Source organism: Psammomys obesus, unplaced genomic scaffold (assembly GCF_907164565.1).
Source record: "Psammomys obesus unplaced genomic scaffold, mPsaObe1.curated_primary_1811, whole genome shotgun sequence".
In the NCBI taxonomy this organism is placed as follows: Eukaryota; Metazoa; Chordata; class Mammalia; order Rodentia; family Muridae; genus Psammomys; species Psammomys obesus.
Window position 1 is genome coordinate 33135898 of NW_026596034.1, and position 19302 is coordinate 33155199.

General features: G+C 46.8%; 1 protein-coding gene across 2 annotated transcripts in view; it reads left to right on the forward strand.

Annotated features, from left to right (window-relative positions):
* The window catches only part of Hsd17b2 (hydroxysteroid 17-beta dehydrogenase 2), a 56840-nt gene that overhangs the window by 24838 nt on the left and 12700 nt on the right, over positions 1-19302 (forward strand). Inside the window, exons 2-3 of one of the 2 annotated variants that reach the window (XM_055621313.1) lie at positions 5203-5415; positions 13892-14077. In XM_055621313.1, the coding sequence (XP_055477288.1) occupies positions 5203-5415; positions 13892-14077 (399 nt within the window). The remainder of the gene's footprint in view (positions 1-5202; positions 5416-13891; positions 14078-19302) is intronic. The other variant, XM_055621314.1, reaches the window with a different exon arrangement.

Below are 19302 nucleotides of genomic sequence, written 5' to 3' on the forward strand. Positions count from 1 at the left end.
TCGCACTGGCTGGCCTAGAACTTGCTGAGATCCTCTGGCTTCTGCCCCCTGAATGCCAGGATTACAGCTGTGCACCCGCATGCCTAGCTTTTCAGCAGTGTTTTTTCATGATAATTTTTACATTTGAGGACTGTACTTTACTCATGCCCAAACAGGACTCTAGCACTCAGTGTTTGTTCTGAGATGATGGATATCTAAGCCACTTGCGACAGAAGGATTGCAAAGAATATCACAGAGACCTCAGCATTTCCCAGCCCTCGGCTGAGGTGGCCGCCTGATTCCACACTATCTGCTGAGCTGTTGATCCCTCTTTATGAGTCAGGCATGGTCAGCAATGGTGATAATGATCCCATTCTTCACAGTAGCCAAGTTATGGCTAGGTGTCCTATCTAGGTGTCCAACAACAGAGGAGTGGGCAAGGAAGATGTGGTATATACACACAATGGAAGCTTTTACAGCCACAAAGAATGGCATTATTTCATTAGCAGGAAAATGGATACGTCTAGAGATGCTCAGACTGAGCGAATTAAATCACAGACTGGGGCTGGGGCGATGGCAAAGCAGTAATGTGCTTGCTGCCCAGCACAAGGACCTAAGTTTGATCCCCAGCACGCATGTGCAAAAGCTGCAGCAGTCAGCCCTGGGGAGGTGAAGACAGGCAGATGCGTGGGGCTTACTGGCCAGCCAGTCTGTCCAACTTGGTGAGCTCTAGGTTCGGAGAGAGGGTGTCTCTGAAAACAAACAAGGAGGAGAGTGATAGAGAAAGATACCAGTCAGTGACCTCTGGCCTCTATGTGAGTGTGCACACACTCTTTCTCTCTTTTTCTTACACACACACACACACACACACACACACACACACACACACACACACACACACAGAGAGAGAGAGAGAGAGAGAGAGAGAGAGAGAATCACATGCTTTCTCTTGTTTGTACAGCCTAGGATTTGTAAGATCATATATGCACAGACAACATGAGAGTAGATATGGAATTACCTAGGAAACCAATGGGACTCATGAGACCCTAGAAGGGCAAGAAGAGGGAGGGTACTTGGGAATGAGAGGGTATGGTCAAAGACCATCATATACTTATGTGAAAATGGCTCTGTGTAACCCAGTTTAGTTAAAAAAAAAAAAAAAGAGAAAGGACCCCTCCTTGCCATTCAGGCACACATATTCCAAAGCCTCCTAAATGCCCATTCATTCCACATAGTCTGTGCTTAGACCTCTGCTGTGATGAATATGAGAATTTCATTCCCCAGGTTTGACATCCAAAGCCCTGTCTGCATCTTGACTACCTTTGCCACCTTTGCTGTCCCTAGCTGATAGCGTGAACCTTCATTGCCTCAGTTTTCCCCTCTGGAACCTGGTGACACAAAGGTTATCTGCTCCTCCGTCCAGGGTGTCTGTCAGCCATAAGCATTGACACTGGATGATCATGCTGTAATCTCGCTTAGAAAAGGCTGTTCTGAGAAGCAATCTCATTGGACACAGCTCTGAGGAAACCTTTGACCTTCCTGGCCTGGCTTGGCTCTAGACTGTAGGCCTCAGGAGCACACAGAGATTATCTTATCTCCGCAACTCAGCCTTCTGCTCTCCTAAGGTCTGCTGACCCCTGCATGACCTCTGGGCCATCATTCTCCACTACCTTTAGGGTCAGCACAGCAGGGCCTCCAGCACTGTGAGAGGCAGGGCCTGCTGGCCACAGCCATTTATGACATGCTAAGACTTCTGAGTGGCGCTGGGCCCCTGACTGATTGGGTGAGCCCAGGAGAGGGGGCTGACCAGCACCTTACTTTCCCCATGAGGAGGTGGAGGCTCCAAATGATCTGGTACTCTTTCCATGAGGCTCACTTGTGGACGACAGAGCCAGGCAATGATCCTTACCCATGATGCTCAGGGGCCTGGCAGCTTCCACTGAGAGTCCACACACACGGGCAGGGGGAAGGGCAGATGAGCACCTGGTCTCAATGCCACACTCCCGCAGCGCAGAGCATGGTGGTCTTGCCAATTATTTCACTGGCCAGTTGGGCCAGTGAGATGGCTCAGTGAGTAAAGGTGCTTGTGGTTTAAGCCAGGTTACCTGAGTTCAAACCCAGGAACCTATGTAAAGATAGAAGGGAGGACTAACTTGACAAAATGGTCCCTTGACCTCCACATGCACACTATGGCACACGTGACCACAGATATATGCTAACACACACAGAGAGAAATAATAAAAAAAAAATGCAGAGGCCAATCCAAAGGTGCTTTTTTAACTAGGAGAGGGTTATTGCAAGGACACTCAGATCAGGCAGGGACAGTAGCAGGAGGGAGTTCATTCTTTCAAGCAGGGGCCATGAGGGGTGACCTAGAGGCTTAGAGGGAGGGTACACCAAGACCCAAGGAAAGGGCAGAGCCCTTACCAAAGTTGGATGTATTTGGCTGTTTATCAGTTTATCAGTTTATCAGTGGGACAAGTAGGTCAACCAATCAATAATGAGGCAAAGAGGGGATTTGGAAGCTCTGGGTCTGACTCTATCCTGGATGAGCAAAGGAGCCATTCATGAGTTTCCTCTGACTCCTCTGGGGAAGGTGATTCCTTGTTTTATGGAGAGGGCCACTGGGTTGTCATAGTTGGCTTTCTTTACACCGACAAAAGAAACTTGGGGCAGAAAGGGTTTACTTGGTTTACACTTCCAGGTCATAGTTCATCATAAAGGGAAGCCAGGGCAAGAATTCAACACAGGAACCTGGAGCATGAACTGAAGCAGAGGCCATGGGGGAATGAAGCTTATTGGCTTGCTCCCTATAGCTTGCTCAGCCTACTGTTCTGTATAACCCAGGACCCTCTGGGCAGGGGTGATACTTCCCACCGTGTTCTGGACCCTCCCCTTATCATTCATTAATGAAGAAAATGCTCTGAAGATATGTCCATGGGCCAGTCTGATGGAGGAAACTTCCCAGTTGAGATTTACTCTTCCTAGCTGCCACTTTGCCAGGCAGGCACTCTACCACCAAGCTGTCTACCATGCCCGCTTTCTAACATTTTATTTTGAGACAGCATCTCATCAAGTTATCCAGGCAGGCCCTGAGTGGGCAATGCTCCTGTCTCAGCCTTCCAAGAAACTATAGTAACAGGCCTGTGACACTGTGACCGGCTGGAGGGAAGACCAAAGCAGTGAGTCGCTTCCTAGAACAGAAGAGGTGAGGACTTCTTTGCCCTGCTTACTTTCCAGGGTCCTAGGCCTTACGCACGCTTTGTCATTGCCCTTTCTCAGTTCGTAACTTACCCCTAGTCAGTGCCAGGCTCTCCCTGAGACCTTTCCTGGACCAGGTAGATCCTGAGCTTCTGGTACAAAGCACAGCCAAGGAAGATGCCTACCCTGAGAAAGTGTGGTCAAGGTCAACCCGTCACACCCCTTTACCTGGCACCCTGGCTTCCGTCACCTAGCCACTGTTGTCACGGTCTATCCATGCTGTTAGCTTGTATCCATTCCATTTATGTTCATTAGTACTATTCCTTTGTATGTATAGACCACCTCTGTTTACCCATGCCTCGGGGGGGAGGCATTTGGTCAGTTTCCTTTTGTTGGCTACCACAAATAATGCAGCTACGGGCATTCATGTGTATCCTACGCTTTCGTTTCACTTGGGTCTGTATCTGAGAGTTGGTTTGTCCACCATACCTGTAATCTCTTGGGAGGCTGAGGCGGAAGGATCGTCAAGAATTTGAGACCAACCATCCTGGCTAGCCTGAGCTACAGTGTGAGGGCCTGTCTAAAAATAAATGAATAAATAAATAAATAAATTCCTTTCACCCGTCTCTGCTGTCAAGGGAACGAGTACTCTGGGATAGGTGAGGGCTAGCATTGCACAGAGCTGGATTAGGCCCAACTCTCTGGATGGCAGGATGGAACTCTTTCTGGAGAGAGCCTACTGGTAGCCCAATAACAATGCAAGCCCTTGAGGGAAACCAAGGCCTTTAAGATCCATAGCTCCAAAATAGCCACTGTGCTAATGGTAGCAGAAGCATAAAGTCCTACAAAACAGGATCCTGCCTCCCAACACCTGTTCTCACCCTCAGCCCATGGATGCCCTGGCTGCTGGCCTGGGTCTCTGTGTGACCTGCTTTTAAGGAAGCTAGTTCTTCTCAGGGTAATTCATATCCTCTTTTGTGCAACACAAATGTGGAGGCAATCTGGCATGGATGCCATAACCCCAAACTACTGACAAGAGGGAACCCTCAAAGCTTGCAGGAAGGTCACATGGCTCAACTAGAGAAAAATGATTCTTACAGTCTCAACAGATAAACATGCTAACTACTAGGTATTTCCCATGATGAGGGCCAGAGGCTGATTTTATTAACCATGATGTCTTCAACTTGAAAATTCCAGATATTTGTGTCTCACACCTGTGAGAACAAGGCAACGTCTTTTCAAGAGTCCAGAATATTTTTCCAACTAAGTTGTGTAAACTCTCGTGTGAAATTCTGAGAGAAGTGACGTTTTACACATCGGTGTGAGCATCAGAGAGGAATGTGCTTCAGGCTTCCTGCATAGTTTCCTCTGCTGCCTCTCGGGCAGCGTTTGCAGACACCAGGCCTATACCGCCTTCTCCCTTTGTCCCCTTCCCCACACTTGCAGAGCCAGCTGATCCTCATTCCAACCAGCAAAGCCTTTAGACAAAGAAATCGCACAAGCGAAACAAGTAACTCCTTGTAGTGAAGGTGGTAAACAGTACAAGACTGGCATGGCGACTCATTCCCATAATCTCAGCATCTGGGAGGCTGAGGCAGGGGGATTGCCATGAGCTCAAGGTCAACCTGGGCTATAGAGGGAGTTCAAGGCCAGCTTGTGCTACAGTTTGAGACCCTGTATCATATATATGTGTGTGTATCTATGTGCATATGTATAAAAATAGCATATGTATAAATATATGTATTTATACATATGCTATATATTTATATATATAAATATATATTTATATTTATAAATTTATATATTTATATATATATAAATATATAGCATATGTATAAATATATATATATATATATTTGACATCTTCAGCTATTTCCTAACAGCCAACCAAAGAAACTTCCCAGGCTCCTTCTCTTCACGGAGGAGAACATCATAAACACCACATGGTAATGTTATCCTCATGAAGCAATCTCTTCTATTGCATCAGTTTGATCTCACCTTGTGTTGTCTTGACTCTCACAGGTTCTGATTCTGGTTTCGGCCATGCTCTGGCCAAGTACCTGGACAAGCTGGGTTTCACAGTGTTTGCTGGAGTGTTGGATGAAGCAGGCCCAGGAGCAGAGGAACTGAGAAAAACCTGCTCTGAGCGCCTCTCGGTGCTCCAGATGGATGTCACCAAGCCAGAGCAGATAAAAGATACTCTCAGCAAAGTCACAGAGAAGATAAAAGACAAAGGTACTAACTTCCTGATTCTGCCTTACGCTGGTCGCCATTGCCATATCTTGTCACAGCCTCCAATGACCATGGCTGCTGACCATACAAGAGGACACTTGTATCGAGCCCCTGCAATGTGCCAGAGCCTGAAAGACACAAAGATGTTAGGAATGACTCAGATAAAGTTGGTGTGTGTGTGTCGGCATGCGGGCATGCGTGTGTAGGTCCGTGCTGTGTGCATCTAGGCCAGAAGACAACCTTGGCTGTTGTTTCAAATGTAGCACCCATCTTGCCCTTTGAGACAGGGTCTTTCATTACCCCTGACCTTACCGGGTAGGCAAAGTTGGCTGGCTAGCGGACCCCAGGGACCCACCTGTCTCTGCCCACCGAGGACTGGGATTGCAAGTGTGTGCCACCATGACAGGACCTGACAGATTGAATTCAGGTCTTCCTGCTTGCTAGGCGAGCATTTTACTGATGGAGCCAGCATCTCACCTCCCTTGTAGTGCACTCTAGCACCTCCCATTTCTTCTTGTGCGGTCTCTCATCCCTCCTCTATCCCCTGCTCTTTGCTTTCTTCCTGCGATAGCAACATGCATTGGTCTTTCCCTGCTTAACAAATAGCCACAGGACCACATGCCTCCTTCAGGCCCTACCCTTCTCTTCTTCAGTTGTGACCAGGTCTCTGAGATGAAGCCTCCATCTGTCTTCACATCTTCATGCCTGATTGCATGAATGTAGGCTGTCACCGCAAGGCTACCACTGTCATCTTGGAGAGCAAAGACCTCTTTTCTGTACTGTTCCAAGGGGACACTCCCCTGCTCACGTTTGGAGCTCCCAGCCTCTCCTTGCTCCCCAGCTCCTGGTTATTACCTCTACTTCCTGGATGGGTCTCTTCCTCCATCTCCCCATCAAATCTGAATCTTCCCAGTTGGCTTCATCTGCAGCTTTCCATGCCTCGCTCCTGGGTCAGAGCGCTTTACCCTTAGGCCAAGAGCTCTCTGTCCCTTGCACATTGGAGGAGGGTTTGAAAAGACCCCCTGCTTGAGCCCAGCATTGGGGTTCAAATCCTGTGGAACCCAAATGAGATGAAAGTGAGAGCCCCTTGATTGAGGTTTAGACATTTGAGATGGTGACATCATGGGCATCATGTAAGTGATTCCCTTCTGAACTCCCGGGCCCATGCCTGGGGGTTGGTCACAATTGGTTGCATCCATCCCAAAGTTTAATTATTGCAGCTTACTTAAGGAGAGCCTCTGAGGCAGCAGCAGCAGTGTGTGTGTGTGTGTGTGTGTGTGTGTGTGTGTCGATGTCAGGTGTCATTCTCTCAATCGCTGTCTTGGTTTTTGATATAGAGCTTGTTGTTTTGGCCAGTGTGGTTGACCATCAAGGCGCTGGGATCCCTTTACCTCACCCCCAACACACGCCCTTAGTGCTGGCATTACAGCAGAGCTTTTGTGGGGGCTGGAGATCTAAATGCAGGTCCTTATGCTTACACACTAAGCAGCTTACCCAACACGCTATCGCCCAGCCTCATCACCAGTTTTTATTCTTTAAAGCTCCCTAGGTGATGTTAATGTTTGGTCAGGGATGAAAAACTAATTTATGCTAATACCTTCCAAAGCTATGCAGCCCACCTGCCCCTTCTTCCTCCTATCTGGACCTAAACACACAAAGTTGTCTTCCAAACATTTCCGCTTATATCCCAGAGGTTCAGGCTTACCGTGTTCAGAGCGGACCTTGTTATCTTTTCCCCCAAAGTCAGCCTGAAAGGCAACTTGTTTGCCTGAATACCCAATCATTTGAGCCAGTGGCCTGGTGGCCCCTGAGACCTCCAACTTAATCTCTCTGTCCTACTGGCCTGGAGTACTGTCAGTTCTCCCTCCTAGATATCTGTCACTTATCCTCTCTCCAAGATCTCCAAAGAGCTGTGGTTTGCTACAGTCTTTACGACCTCCTGTCTGGCATCCCAATGAGTAGCTAGACAGCAGTGGGAAACGCTATTCTTTTCTGGAATGTTTCTCCTGTGTGGATACCTCGATGGCCAACTTGCTGCCTGTCCAGGTACCCCAATAGCCTTACCTCCTCTGTGGGTTTTCCAAGGTCCCCCTGCTGCCTGTCTGGGAATCTCAATGGCTTTCTGCCACCTGTACTTCTCTATTACTTTCCAGTGGCATACAATCCTCATAATACAATCCTCTTATAGTGTCACTTGTTCTCTAGAGCCTCTGATACATGAAGTCTCCGGGACAAGTTACTCTGTGGCCATGATTTGCTTTGCACATGGCTCATTGTCTGATGCTGTGCTTCTCCTTCTGCACATGCACGATCCAAACACCTTGACAAAGACTGAAGCTCCATGGGATATGGTCTGTCAAACCATTTCTCTGTGGTACCTGATGGTCCACATGGTACACTCTGGAATGTTCCAGAATAGAATGGCATGCCCCACTGCTGCAATCCAGCTTCTACCTCCTTGACTCCTTGTCTCATCTCCCTCTTCCTATCACTATTGTCTTTGCCAACAAAGTCTTTGTAACAGATGCTCCATACTCCCATGGGGGACGGCTCACCCATGCCATCACTTCCTAACTTTCCAGGTGAGCCTTCTACACTTGTCGTTATCCCTTGCTTACTACGGAATCACCTCACCATTGTAAACACCTGCTCCTCTCCCACTCCTTGCCAAGACCCTTGAGACTAAGACCCATGAGCACGTCATGGCTCACTCGGATGCAGGTGACTCGGCCTGGCACAAATTTACTAACATAAAGAAGGAACATGCTTGCTTATAGGACTGTTGGTGCCAGACACAGCTGGATCCAGCCATTAAGCAATGCCTTTGGGACTTGCTTTCTGCTTTTGAGTTCTATTTTCACCAGTGCTAGTCTTTACCAGCTTGAGACTGTATGTGGAAGCCCTGGGCACTCCAGGTTCTGCCTCCCTCACAGCTGACATCCCCAATGAAAGGGAAGTGATGGCACCAGCCATGTTTTGTAGCTGAGGATTATTATAGAAAGAAATTAGAAGAGTTTGGAACAAGGCAATCGATACTTAGTAAAGGCCTCTGTGCCCCCCAATTCAACATTTAGAACAGTAAGTACTTACTCATAAATGCAGTGGTCCTCAACCAACCTTCCTAATGCTGTGACTCTTTGAAACAGCTTCTCATGTTGTTCTGACCCCCATCCATAAAAAATATTTTTGTTACTACTTCCTAACTGTAATTTTGCTACTGTTATGAATATTTTTTTAAATTTTTTATGTGTGTTGGTGTGAGGATGTCAGATTATCTGGAATTTTGAAATTACAGACAGTTGTAGCTGTCATGTGAGTGCTGGGAACTGAACCCAGGGTCCTCTGAAAGAGCAGCCAGTACTCTTAACTGTTGGGCCATTGCTCCAGCCCCCCTCTTATGGATCTTAATGTACACATCTATTGTGCAGGATATCTGATATGTGGCCCCTGTGAAAGGGTCATTTGATCCTCAAAGGGGTCATGGCCTATATGTTGAGAACCACAGCAAAAATGAGATAAGAAGAAAGAAATAAAAGATCATTAGTTATTGGGGAATTATTTTTCAACAACTACAGCATAGTGCCATTATTTTCTTTTTTTTTCAGTCTTTATTATTTATTATGATTTCCATTTGAATGACAGTCAGAAGGCAGGCTTCAAGTTTAAGGTACAGATCATGTGAAACATAGAGAGACCGAAACAATGCCTACCTGATACAATGGGATTGATGCACATCAGTCAACTCACAGGGGCTGTGACATCACACACAAGACCCACACAGGTGCAAATTAGACGGGGTTCCAGCACTGAGAAAGAGATGTAGATATGGGCACCCACTTCTAACCAAGAAGCTATCTCCAATTGATAGCCAGTGGCAAAGGAAAAGTTAGTTTTCTCCAAAGGAGTGCCCTGGGTGTGTTAATCACACTCCAGGCCAGGCCCCATGCCCACGAAGAGTTGGCCAAGATTCAAAAAATAAAACAAACAAACAAACAAACAAAATCTGTGTGGTTTGTTTTTGTTTTTTAGATTTTTTAAAAAAAATTTCTTTGGGCATTTTTTTTTTACATTTTTTTATTTTTATTATTAGTTACATTTTATTAACTCTGTATCTCATTTTTTTCTTTAAAAAATATTTTGTATGTGTGTGCCTGTGTGTGTGCATGTGTATGCATAAGAGAAAGAGACTGAGACAGAGACAGAGACAGACAGACAGACAGAAAGACAGAAGAAGGCATCAGATTTTTTGGAGCTGTGTTACAGGCAGTTGTGAGCTTCCTGACCTGGCTTCATGGAACCAAATTCTAGTTGTCTGCCAAGAGTAAGGTCTCTTAACCCCTGACTCATTTCTTCAGCCCCCAAGTCAGATAGGAAGTTTTCCTAGCTTGATCTTTGACCAACCAATAGATCTCACTTGTCACTCCTAAGTCTCTCTTAGTAACGTCTTAGAGAAGGAGACATTGAATGCAGAATCCTTTTGTGAGCTCCAGCAGCGCAGCATTTAACCATCTGTAGTGATGGAATAATGAGTTCCAGACACAGAAATACTGTGGTGGTATCCAGGCAGGAAGGGATGTGGGAGCTCAGTTTTCATGGCACGGGCTCCTGGTATTCTATAGTTAATATCCTGAAAGGCAGCTGTACCCCGGGCCAGAAGGAGTGACCCACCTGCCTGCTCACTCCAGGTTTCTCCAACTTCAGTCTTCTTAAAGAGAAACTGGAGCCACAGAATCACCAAAAAAAAAAAAAAAAAAAAAAAAAAAGACCCATCTAGACCCTCTAGATAAAGCAGCAGGTTTTCTGGAGGACAGCTGATGATGTTGTATTCCTGCCCAGACTACTATTGATTTCGTGTTAATATACTGATCATTGCTAACTGATATTAATTAGTACCAAGGTGTAACTGAGGCCCACAGTGTAATTGGCTTATTGGCCAGTTTAGAATTCTCTGGAAGGTTAACAAGCATCAGATCATGGGTGGACATTAGCAGTAAGTTCTACTGATGGCACAAGAGTCCAGTCACCTATTACATATTTTGTTAAGATCTAGATAGAAGGTGGGATCTCCAAACCCAAAGAGCTAATAAAACTTTTCATCATGTTTTGCCACCTGCTCTGCTTGGCTCATTGGCCCATGAATTAAGAATGGTCTTTATGGTTTTCAGAATATTTTTGGATATGGAAATTACATGCCAGTCAAATGTCAAGGTCCGTAAGTAGAGGTGCACATGAGCACAACCTCTCCTTTTTGTTTTCTCATGGCCTGTAGTGGCTGTGAAAGAGACCTCCTCTGCACTTACTCCCACCCGTTCTCTCTGTGTGGCGGTCTTCATCCCAGTTAAATGGTCACAGCCTTAGGTGCCTGCCTGTGATCACAACTCTGGCTTACAAGAAACATCATTTTATTTTCTGTGACACAACTTGGTCTTGGCTTAGAACCATCATTCAGTGGTATGACAAAAGAGATGCCAGGATTTTGAGCCTGCTCTCATTTCTCGGGGGCATTGTTTAAACGCTTGGGGATGGAAGATCTGGTCTTGAGGGTCAGAGCTTCATGTTGATCCTCCCTGACAGGTACAGAGCCGGGTTGTGTTCTTATGTGTGGCTTGGCTGCTATCACCTTGCCTCTGCCACCAGAAGCCACTGTTGGGGACATGCTCCACTCCCTCCCATACCACCCTGCTGACTTTAGAATATGCGTCAGGATTGTGGAAGGTTAACCACAGCAGTTGCAGAGGTTAGCAACTTACTGATGGACAGTTTCTGACCCTGCAGACCTGAGTCAGGTTACAAACAATGCCCCCAAATGACTCCTAATAATGTTCTCCTATACTCACAGACCACTGCCTTAGTCAGAGAAGCTTCCTTCTGCAGCAGATGGGAACAAAGACAGAGATTCACAGCCAGACATTAGGCAAAGAGTGAGAGACCTTGCTATACTCAGCCCAAAGCAGGATGTCTCCATCAAATCCCTCCCCTCAGGGATCAGGGAACACTGTGGAAGAGGAGCCAGAATGAGGGTAAGAACCGGAGGGGATGGAGGACTCCAAGAAAGAAAACAGGGCCCTCTAAATCAGCATGACCAAAGCACATATGAACACACCGAGACTGAGGCAGCATGCACAGGGCCCACATGCTGTATATATGCAGTCCTTTGTGTATATATTATGGCTTCTAGTTTTATGGAATTTCTCAAAGGGTGAAAGAGTGGGTCTCTTGTGCCTGCTCTTGGGCTCCTTTCCTTTAGTCTGTTTGTTTTGTCCAACTCCAATGTGGGAGCAAACCACACTTTGATATATACTGTCCATGCCATGTTGGGGCTGCTGGGTCTGTTCAAGTCTATCTAAGCTTAGCACCCCTGGCTCCCATCACGCCTGCTTCCCTCAGGTCTCCCGCTTTTACTCCAGAACCCCACTCTTCAAAACGGAAAGGAATCCTTATGGGATCGTTACTGGGACTCTTGCCCTCTCACCCAAAGAATTGAAAATAAAAGCTCAAACGGATTTTCAGAGAGTCAAAGTAATTTTATTGGGAGCAAAGTGATAGCTCAGGTTACAGAGGAACACACCTCTAAGACTGACTGCAGGCCACATGAATAACAGTACTCTCATGCCCCAGGCTACAGCTTGGCACCTCCTTTTAAGAGACCTAAAGGAAGGCAGGGTTGGGTACTAAACAGCGTGCTTTGGGTGCTTTTCTATTCTGATTGGCTGGCTAGGTTACGTAACCACTCCAGTACTGCGCATGTCCCTTCCCACAATGCGCTTGACTTTACTCATTAAACACACCCAACTGTACCTAGGCTAAAGATGGTAAATAGAGAGTTCTCCTTAAAAGGTTATTAGAGGATATAGTTTTGCCTTCCTGCACACATACCCCGTACCAGTTCTGGCTGAATCGGCCCTTCTAGTCTTCATACCTGGATATGTTGAGAATGTGCTTGAATAGAAACTAAATATGATTGTTCCGGGGCGGGGGCCGGGGGTGGGACTTATACCGCTGTTGGGAGATGGGAGTACAGGCACTGCTATGCAGGTGAAAGGTTTCTGAAGTTGCTTGGTGCACTATTTGGAGATGGGTGTGTGTGTGTGTATAACACGTGAAGATGAAAAAACTAGGCTGCCGAGTATATTGTTATCAGAGGGGAGGCATAAATAACCCAAAAGTAATTGAAAGTTCCAGTTTAAGTCATCGCCTGCTTTGCCTGACTCAGAAGTATTGTATTCATTCTTTCCCACCCTTCCTTTAGGCGGTGGTTCCCTATTGTATTCTTGCCAAGGTTTAAACACTGCTCATAATCATGTTTGGATCCCCTCTCTTCCCCGCCCCACAGGTTGATATAATAATCTGGCAGGTAGTTCGGGCCTTGGGGTTGCTTGAAGAAACAGTATCCTAATGCACCAGGAGGGTTATGCAACACCAGTGGGGCCAGTGGTTCTCCAAGGATGTTCCAATCTCCATCATCAGCCCCCATCTGGACTTAGCTGAGAGGCAGACGCTCAGGCCCCACTTCATGCCCACCTGGAATTTCTGGTGGGGCCAGGAGTATGTCTGAACCAGTTCTGGGATTCTGAGGTTAATCAAGGAGTGACATTGAGCCAGGAAGTAGGAGTCACGGTGTTAGGGACATTGTAGTTACCCCTGCTGTTGGTACTTTCCTTCTTGTTGCCAGGCTTTTAGCGTAGAGAAGAAGGAAGATGGTAGGTATCTCATCCTGCAGTGTGGGAATGGTTTCTGATGGTCTTTAGAAATACTCCTTTGAGGAGGAAACAGCTTTGAAACTTTAAGACAGTGGTTCTCAACCTTCCTAATTCTATGGCCCTTTAATACAGTTCTTCTTGTTGTGGTGACCCCCAACCATAAAATTCTCAGTTCCTAACTCATAGCTCTAATCTCGCTACTCTCACGAATCATTATATAAATATCTGATATGCAGGCCCCTGTGGGGGTCGAGACCCACAGGTTGAGAACCACTGCCTGAAGACCAGGCACACTATGCCGGTATCCTCCTGCTGTGCCAGCTATTGCCATGGACAGTGAATACCCAGCTTCCCGGCTATAAGAAAAGGGCTACTAGGCAAAGGAAGGGCTGGGCTGGCAGGATATTTCAGGGAGTAAAGGTGGATGCTGCTAAGCCCGATGATCTGAGTTCAGTCAATATTATCCACAACCTATACGTGCAAGCTACGGTACGCGTGCACCCCCACCTCACACACAAAATAAAAATGTTAAAAGGAGAGGATCTCCAAAGCCACTGTTTACTGTTACACACATTTGTTCTCCTCACAGTGCCCCAGCAATGGTGGGGGGTGGGGAGGGCAGGGGTTAAGTCTGTGAGAAGAGACCAAGGTTAGGAAGTTTGTGATCTGCCTGAAATCGACATTGCAAAGGGGGTTCTGTGGTTCCAGGACTTGATGTGTGAAACTCCCCACATGCTCCCGTCTCTCCCGTCCTCACAGCTGTTTCATTTTGTCCCCAGGGCTGTGGGCCGTGGTCAACAATGCTGGCATCATAAACTTCCCGATAGACGGGGAACTCATCCCCATGACCAGCTACAGGAAATGCATGGCTGTGAACTTCTTCGGGACGGTGGAGGTCACCAAGACGTTTCTGCCTCTACTTAGAAAATCTAAGGGGAGGCTGGTGAACATGAGCAGCATAGCAAGTGAGTCAGCCTGGTGGCAGGCGGTCAAGGGGTGACCGTCATGAGGTGTGCACTCTCTGCGGGCTACACAAGAGAGCAGGGCGCACAAAAGCAGGGCTGGGTCACGCAGTGAGTCAGTGTGAGTATTCACGGTTGACCTTTCTCTCCTTTCAAATCCTCTCATGTGGAAGTCCTACTCTATTCTCTGTTAATTACCATGTTCATCACTGGGGATTGACGGACGTCATGTAGGACAACACAGCTCAAGTTACGGGTGACTGGCGCGGAGGGCAGCCTCTCTTCAGCCTTCTCTGAACACAGCACTCTGCTGTTTCCTGTGAGCTGAAACGGCTTGGCTCTGTGCCCACCTTAGGCACCCTGGGTCTACCCGACAAGGTTGACTGTGATGTTGCCCTCACCTTTGTTGGTTGGGTCCCCGGGCAGGATGTGTCAACAACCTGGCTGTCTCACTTTCTATAAGCAACAGCCTGTGCGTGGGAAGTACGTTACACCCAGGCGTTCCCCAGGCTTTCCTCAGCTTTGGGAGATCTTCTGGTGCTATTTCTCAGGTTTCTGCAGGATGAGAAGAAAGTCAAAGGGGTCTGGGCTCTGGACCCCCAGCTCCCTTCTTTAGAGATGGACACCAGACTTTACTGCTAATATTGGAATATTGGTGTGTGTGTGTGTGTGTGTGTGTGTGTGTGTGTGTATGCACGCGTGTATGTGTGTGCACGCATGCCTATGTGTAGATACTTGCACACGTGTGTGTACACATGTATATGGAGCATGGAGGTATTTTCTACATCATCATCATCATTATTATTATTATTATTATTATTATTTGACAGGATCTGTCACCAAATCTGGAGCTCACTAGCGTAGATAGACTGGCCAGCTAGCAAAATCGAAGGCTCTTTTTGTGTCTACCTTCCTAGCACTGAGGGATATGTCATCATTCCCCTCCCCCCCTTTTTTAGTTGAGGGGACTGGATTTGGACTCGGGGCCTCATGCTTGTAAACACTTTACTAACTAAGCCATTTTCCCAGCCCCCAACCAACATGCAACATTTTTCCCTTTGTCTTTTATCCTTTCAAACATTTTGGAAACTTACCTCTTGCACTTTCACGGTTCCTCCTCCCCACCCCCGGTACTTCTGGCAGAGCCCCCACACACTCCCTCCCTCATTCACTCAGCGAACTTCTCCTGAGGTGATTGCCGAGGATGCTTTTCTCTTTCTTGTCTTTGTTCTTACTTCAGGCAGACCCTTCCTTCCTACGAGTCTAAGTGGTCTCTAGCACAGAGTGTGTGCTGTAGACCTAGGACCTCGCAGGAAGTAGCATCAATAAATAGGCGAACAAATGCAGTTGGGCCTTGTGGTTCCCCTATAATCCTAGCACCAGGGAGGCTGAAGATGAAGAATAATGAGTTTACACTAAACTCAATCGCCTCTGTCATCAGTTTGGGTACCACAAAGGTTAAAATAAAAACAAGAGTTTGGGGAGGTGAGCACAGTAGTAAGATGCTTGTCTTACAGTCATGAAGACCTGAGTTCAATCCTCAGAACCCACATGAAAAAGCCAGGTGTGGTGGCATTACCCTTACAATGCCAGCACTGTGGAGGTGGGACAGGTGGATCCATGGGACTTCCTCTCTCTCTCTCTCTCTCTCTCTCATTCTCTCTCTCTCACACACAAATTGTTCACCTCTGGCCTCCATCCACACATGCGCCCATGTGTACCTGCAGACACAAGACAAATCCACACATGTGCATATGTGCGCACATATACACAAGCAAAAAGAAAAAGAAATTCAAACGCGTGAATGAATGAAAAATGAAGAATGGATGGGGCGACTTAGAAACTTGTAGCAGGGGCTGAAGAGATGGCTCAGTGGTTAAGAGCCTTCACTGCTCTTATAGAGGACTAGAGCCCAGTTTCCAGCACCCACGTAAGACAGCTCACACCCAGTTGTAACTGTAGCCCCAGGGGATCTGATGCTCTCTTCTGGCCTCTGCTGGTACCACGCTCAGGCCCACACACCCATCCACATGTACATAACTTAAACTCTTTCGAAAGCAAGAACTTACACCCCATAGACTGCCCTTCTCTGTGTCTTCTGCTTGGCTTGTGACACTCTGATGACCACAAGTTCTTGCAGTTTTCGTAACTTTGCAGTGTTAAAGCAAACCACATCATCTTGCTTCTAGCCTCAACCTCCGGTTGCGTGGTTTTGCATCTAGCCTTACCGTCACATTTTCTTAGGATCAGTACCAGGACATTGCATCTGCAATCAACTGTACTTTGGGCCTCCCATGCTGGCTCTCCTTACATCTCTCTTCTCCTCTGGCCTCTCACATTTCCAAGCACAGAACCTGCTTGGCTTTGTTCCTTTCCAAGCCTCCACCAAACGTATGAAGTGTTCCTTCTTCAAGCCCAGCTTTATCTCATAGAAACTCAGGAAGCACATTTGGAGGGCACAAGAGCCACGCGGGACTTAGTTGAAAGGTCATGGGATAGTAACAGGAAATCGGGAGACAGAGGCTACCTATCTATTTAGGCTACCCCTAAAGGGGTGGGGGCTGTTAGAAGACAGAAATGCAGCTTCCTGAAGATCCATCCCCCTCTGTATTAATTTGCACAGGCTGCAGAACAGAAGCATGGCCAAGGACTGGGTGGCTTAGACAGCAGGTGTTTCTTTTCTGAAGGCTCAAAGTCCAAGACAAAGGTGTCAGAAAAGTGTTGGTTTCTGCTGAGGTTTCTCTTGTGGGTTTTCAAGGCCCCTTTGTGATGTACCCTTTTCCACTCTTCCCGTCTGAACTTGTATTCCCGCTGTCTCTTCTTAGGCAGATGCCCATCACACGGACTTAGGGACCTACTAGAGACCCTAACAGTCTCTGTAAATGCCCATAACACTGAGAGTGAGGGGTTCATTCAGCACACGAGGTTGCAGGAAATGTACACAAAATTCTATCTGTAGTATATTGGTGAGTGACCAAAGAATTCAGCAGAAGTCATAAAGAGGAATTTCTTGGACCATCGTGGAGAATTTTGTGACATAATAAAAAAATAATTTGAAGAAAAGTAAAGAGCTGGTTTAGGGCAAGGGAGATAGCTCTGTCTGTAAAGCCTGTATTTGGATCCTCAGAACCCGTGTGGGGAGCCAGCTGTGGCAGTATGTACTCATAATCTTAGCACTGGGGAGATAGAGACAGGTGGCTACCTGAAGATCATTTGGTAGTCAGCCTAGATGAATGAGTGAGCTCCAGATTCAAGGAGACCTTGCTTCAAAAAGTAAGGTGGAAAGAAAAATGAGGAAGACATCTAGTGCGACCTCTGCCTTTCACATGAACACATACTTGTGTGTAGTGTGTACATATCTCTTCTTACCTTCGCAGGCTCCTACTTGTACAGGGTGCACAGAAATTCACACAGGCACGCATATATACAAATAAATAAAAGCCATAATTATTTTATAAAAAGGTAACCCATAATTTACGTAACCACAGGCATCACCACCCACTGTGCCATCAACTCAATGCTGTAGCTCTTGGCGATACTGCTACGAGTGGTTTTGAAAAGTGTCATTGTGACTGGTTTCCTGTTCTGAAGCAGGGATCTTGGAAGGAGAAAACAGGGAGCTGGTCACTAGTGTCTGCTTTCCAAAGTGATCCTGTTTATCTGGACCTGGCAGACTATCTGGAGTCTGAAATCTCTGTTACCCTTCCTGGAACGCTCTATAAGCCAGAAAGAGTTGAGCTGGAACATAGAAAAAGCCTATTCACATAGTTTGTGACTGTGGGCTAATAGCACCAAGGAAGCTAATGCTGTTATGAGGAGGAATCTGGTCTGATGAAGAGAGGAAGAATTCACCCACAGGCATTGTGTGAGTTGGTGGTAGTTCGTTCTAGCAGCAACAGAAAGCTAGTACACCTGGTTTGACATGGATAGCAGATCGAATGCCTATAGGCCCTTTCACAGATTCTTTACAAGAGAGATATGTCTGTACTTCCTACCAAAATGCTGGGCTGCCTTCCCTTTTCAATACCGAACACTAGTGGTTAGTCATGGTTCACTGTGCCTCAAGCTGTCTCAGCAGATGTCTTGATGATATCTTTTGTTAACTCTATTTCTCGGCTAGATACCTAACACTCTTCTTCCAGTAAGGAACATGTCTAATGGATTGGTTTAGCTCTCTCTGTGGGCAAACCTTTGTTACCTGTGTTTTATGTTACATGCCAGGCCAATCCCAAACATTTTCTTTTCTCCAAATCTGAAGACCCAGTCCTCCCACTTTTGTGCAACCTGGGCATGCATGGAAATATCTTTAAACCCATTAAATCTCCTCACGCTTATTTTAAAGTGTGTGTTTGTGTGTGCACATGTGTCATGGTGAATTTGTGGTCAAAGGACAACTTTGGGGAGTCAATTATGTCCTTCTACCAAGTGGGTCCCAGGGATTGAATTCAGGTCCTTGGGCTGGGAAACACGTGTCTTTACCTGCTGGGCCATCTCATCAGCCCTCTATTCAGTCTTTACACATTCCTAAATTAATTACTAGTTCTTCAATCATCCCACAAAGTAGATGCCAACTGCAGAGAGCGTATTTTCTTAAACACTTAGTGGAGGGAAGAGGGAGAGGGTAAATCTCATACGCAGATCTTCTTTAATGAACCCCCCCCCCCGGCTTTTCAGCCGCTGCCATCCCACCTCTGGTCAGCGTCCTTCTTCTGTCTTCTCTAGCTTCTAAATCTTGACTCTTCCCTTCTCTGTTTCCCACGCTCTTCTTTTCACACACTTCCAGCACATTCCTTTCACTGATTCTTAGCTCTTCAAGCTGATCTGGGAACCTCAATAAGTTCTGCCTTTCTTAGGATGCAGTGGTAAGCCGAGGTGGAGGAAGGATTGATGGTATACACTATAGGCCATATTGATTTCCTGTCTGGAGCTCTTACAGACTGAAGAAACAGTCAGCTTCTCTAACTCCCCCCTCCTGTCTTCACTCACCCTTCTCTTCACCATCTCCTTCCCTAACTCCTTCCCCTCCCTTGGGAATCCCCTTCTGCCCTAGGACCTTGATCCATGAATGGTTCTCTAGCAAGTTGTCAAGCATTTCCTCCCTGTCAAAAGCTGGAAGTTAGGAAGTTTGGAATCTGCTCTACTTCTTAGTTGAATGACACCCTGCCATCTCCACATCTCTCTAGAGTAAAGGGAATGGGGGGACTGAGCACATACCCACTCAGAGGCAC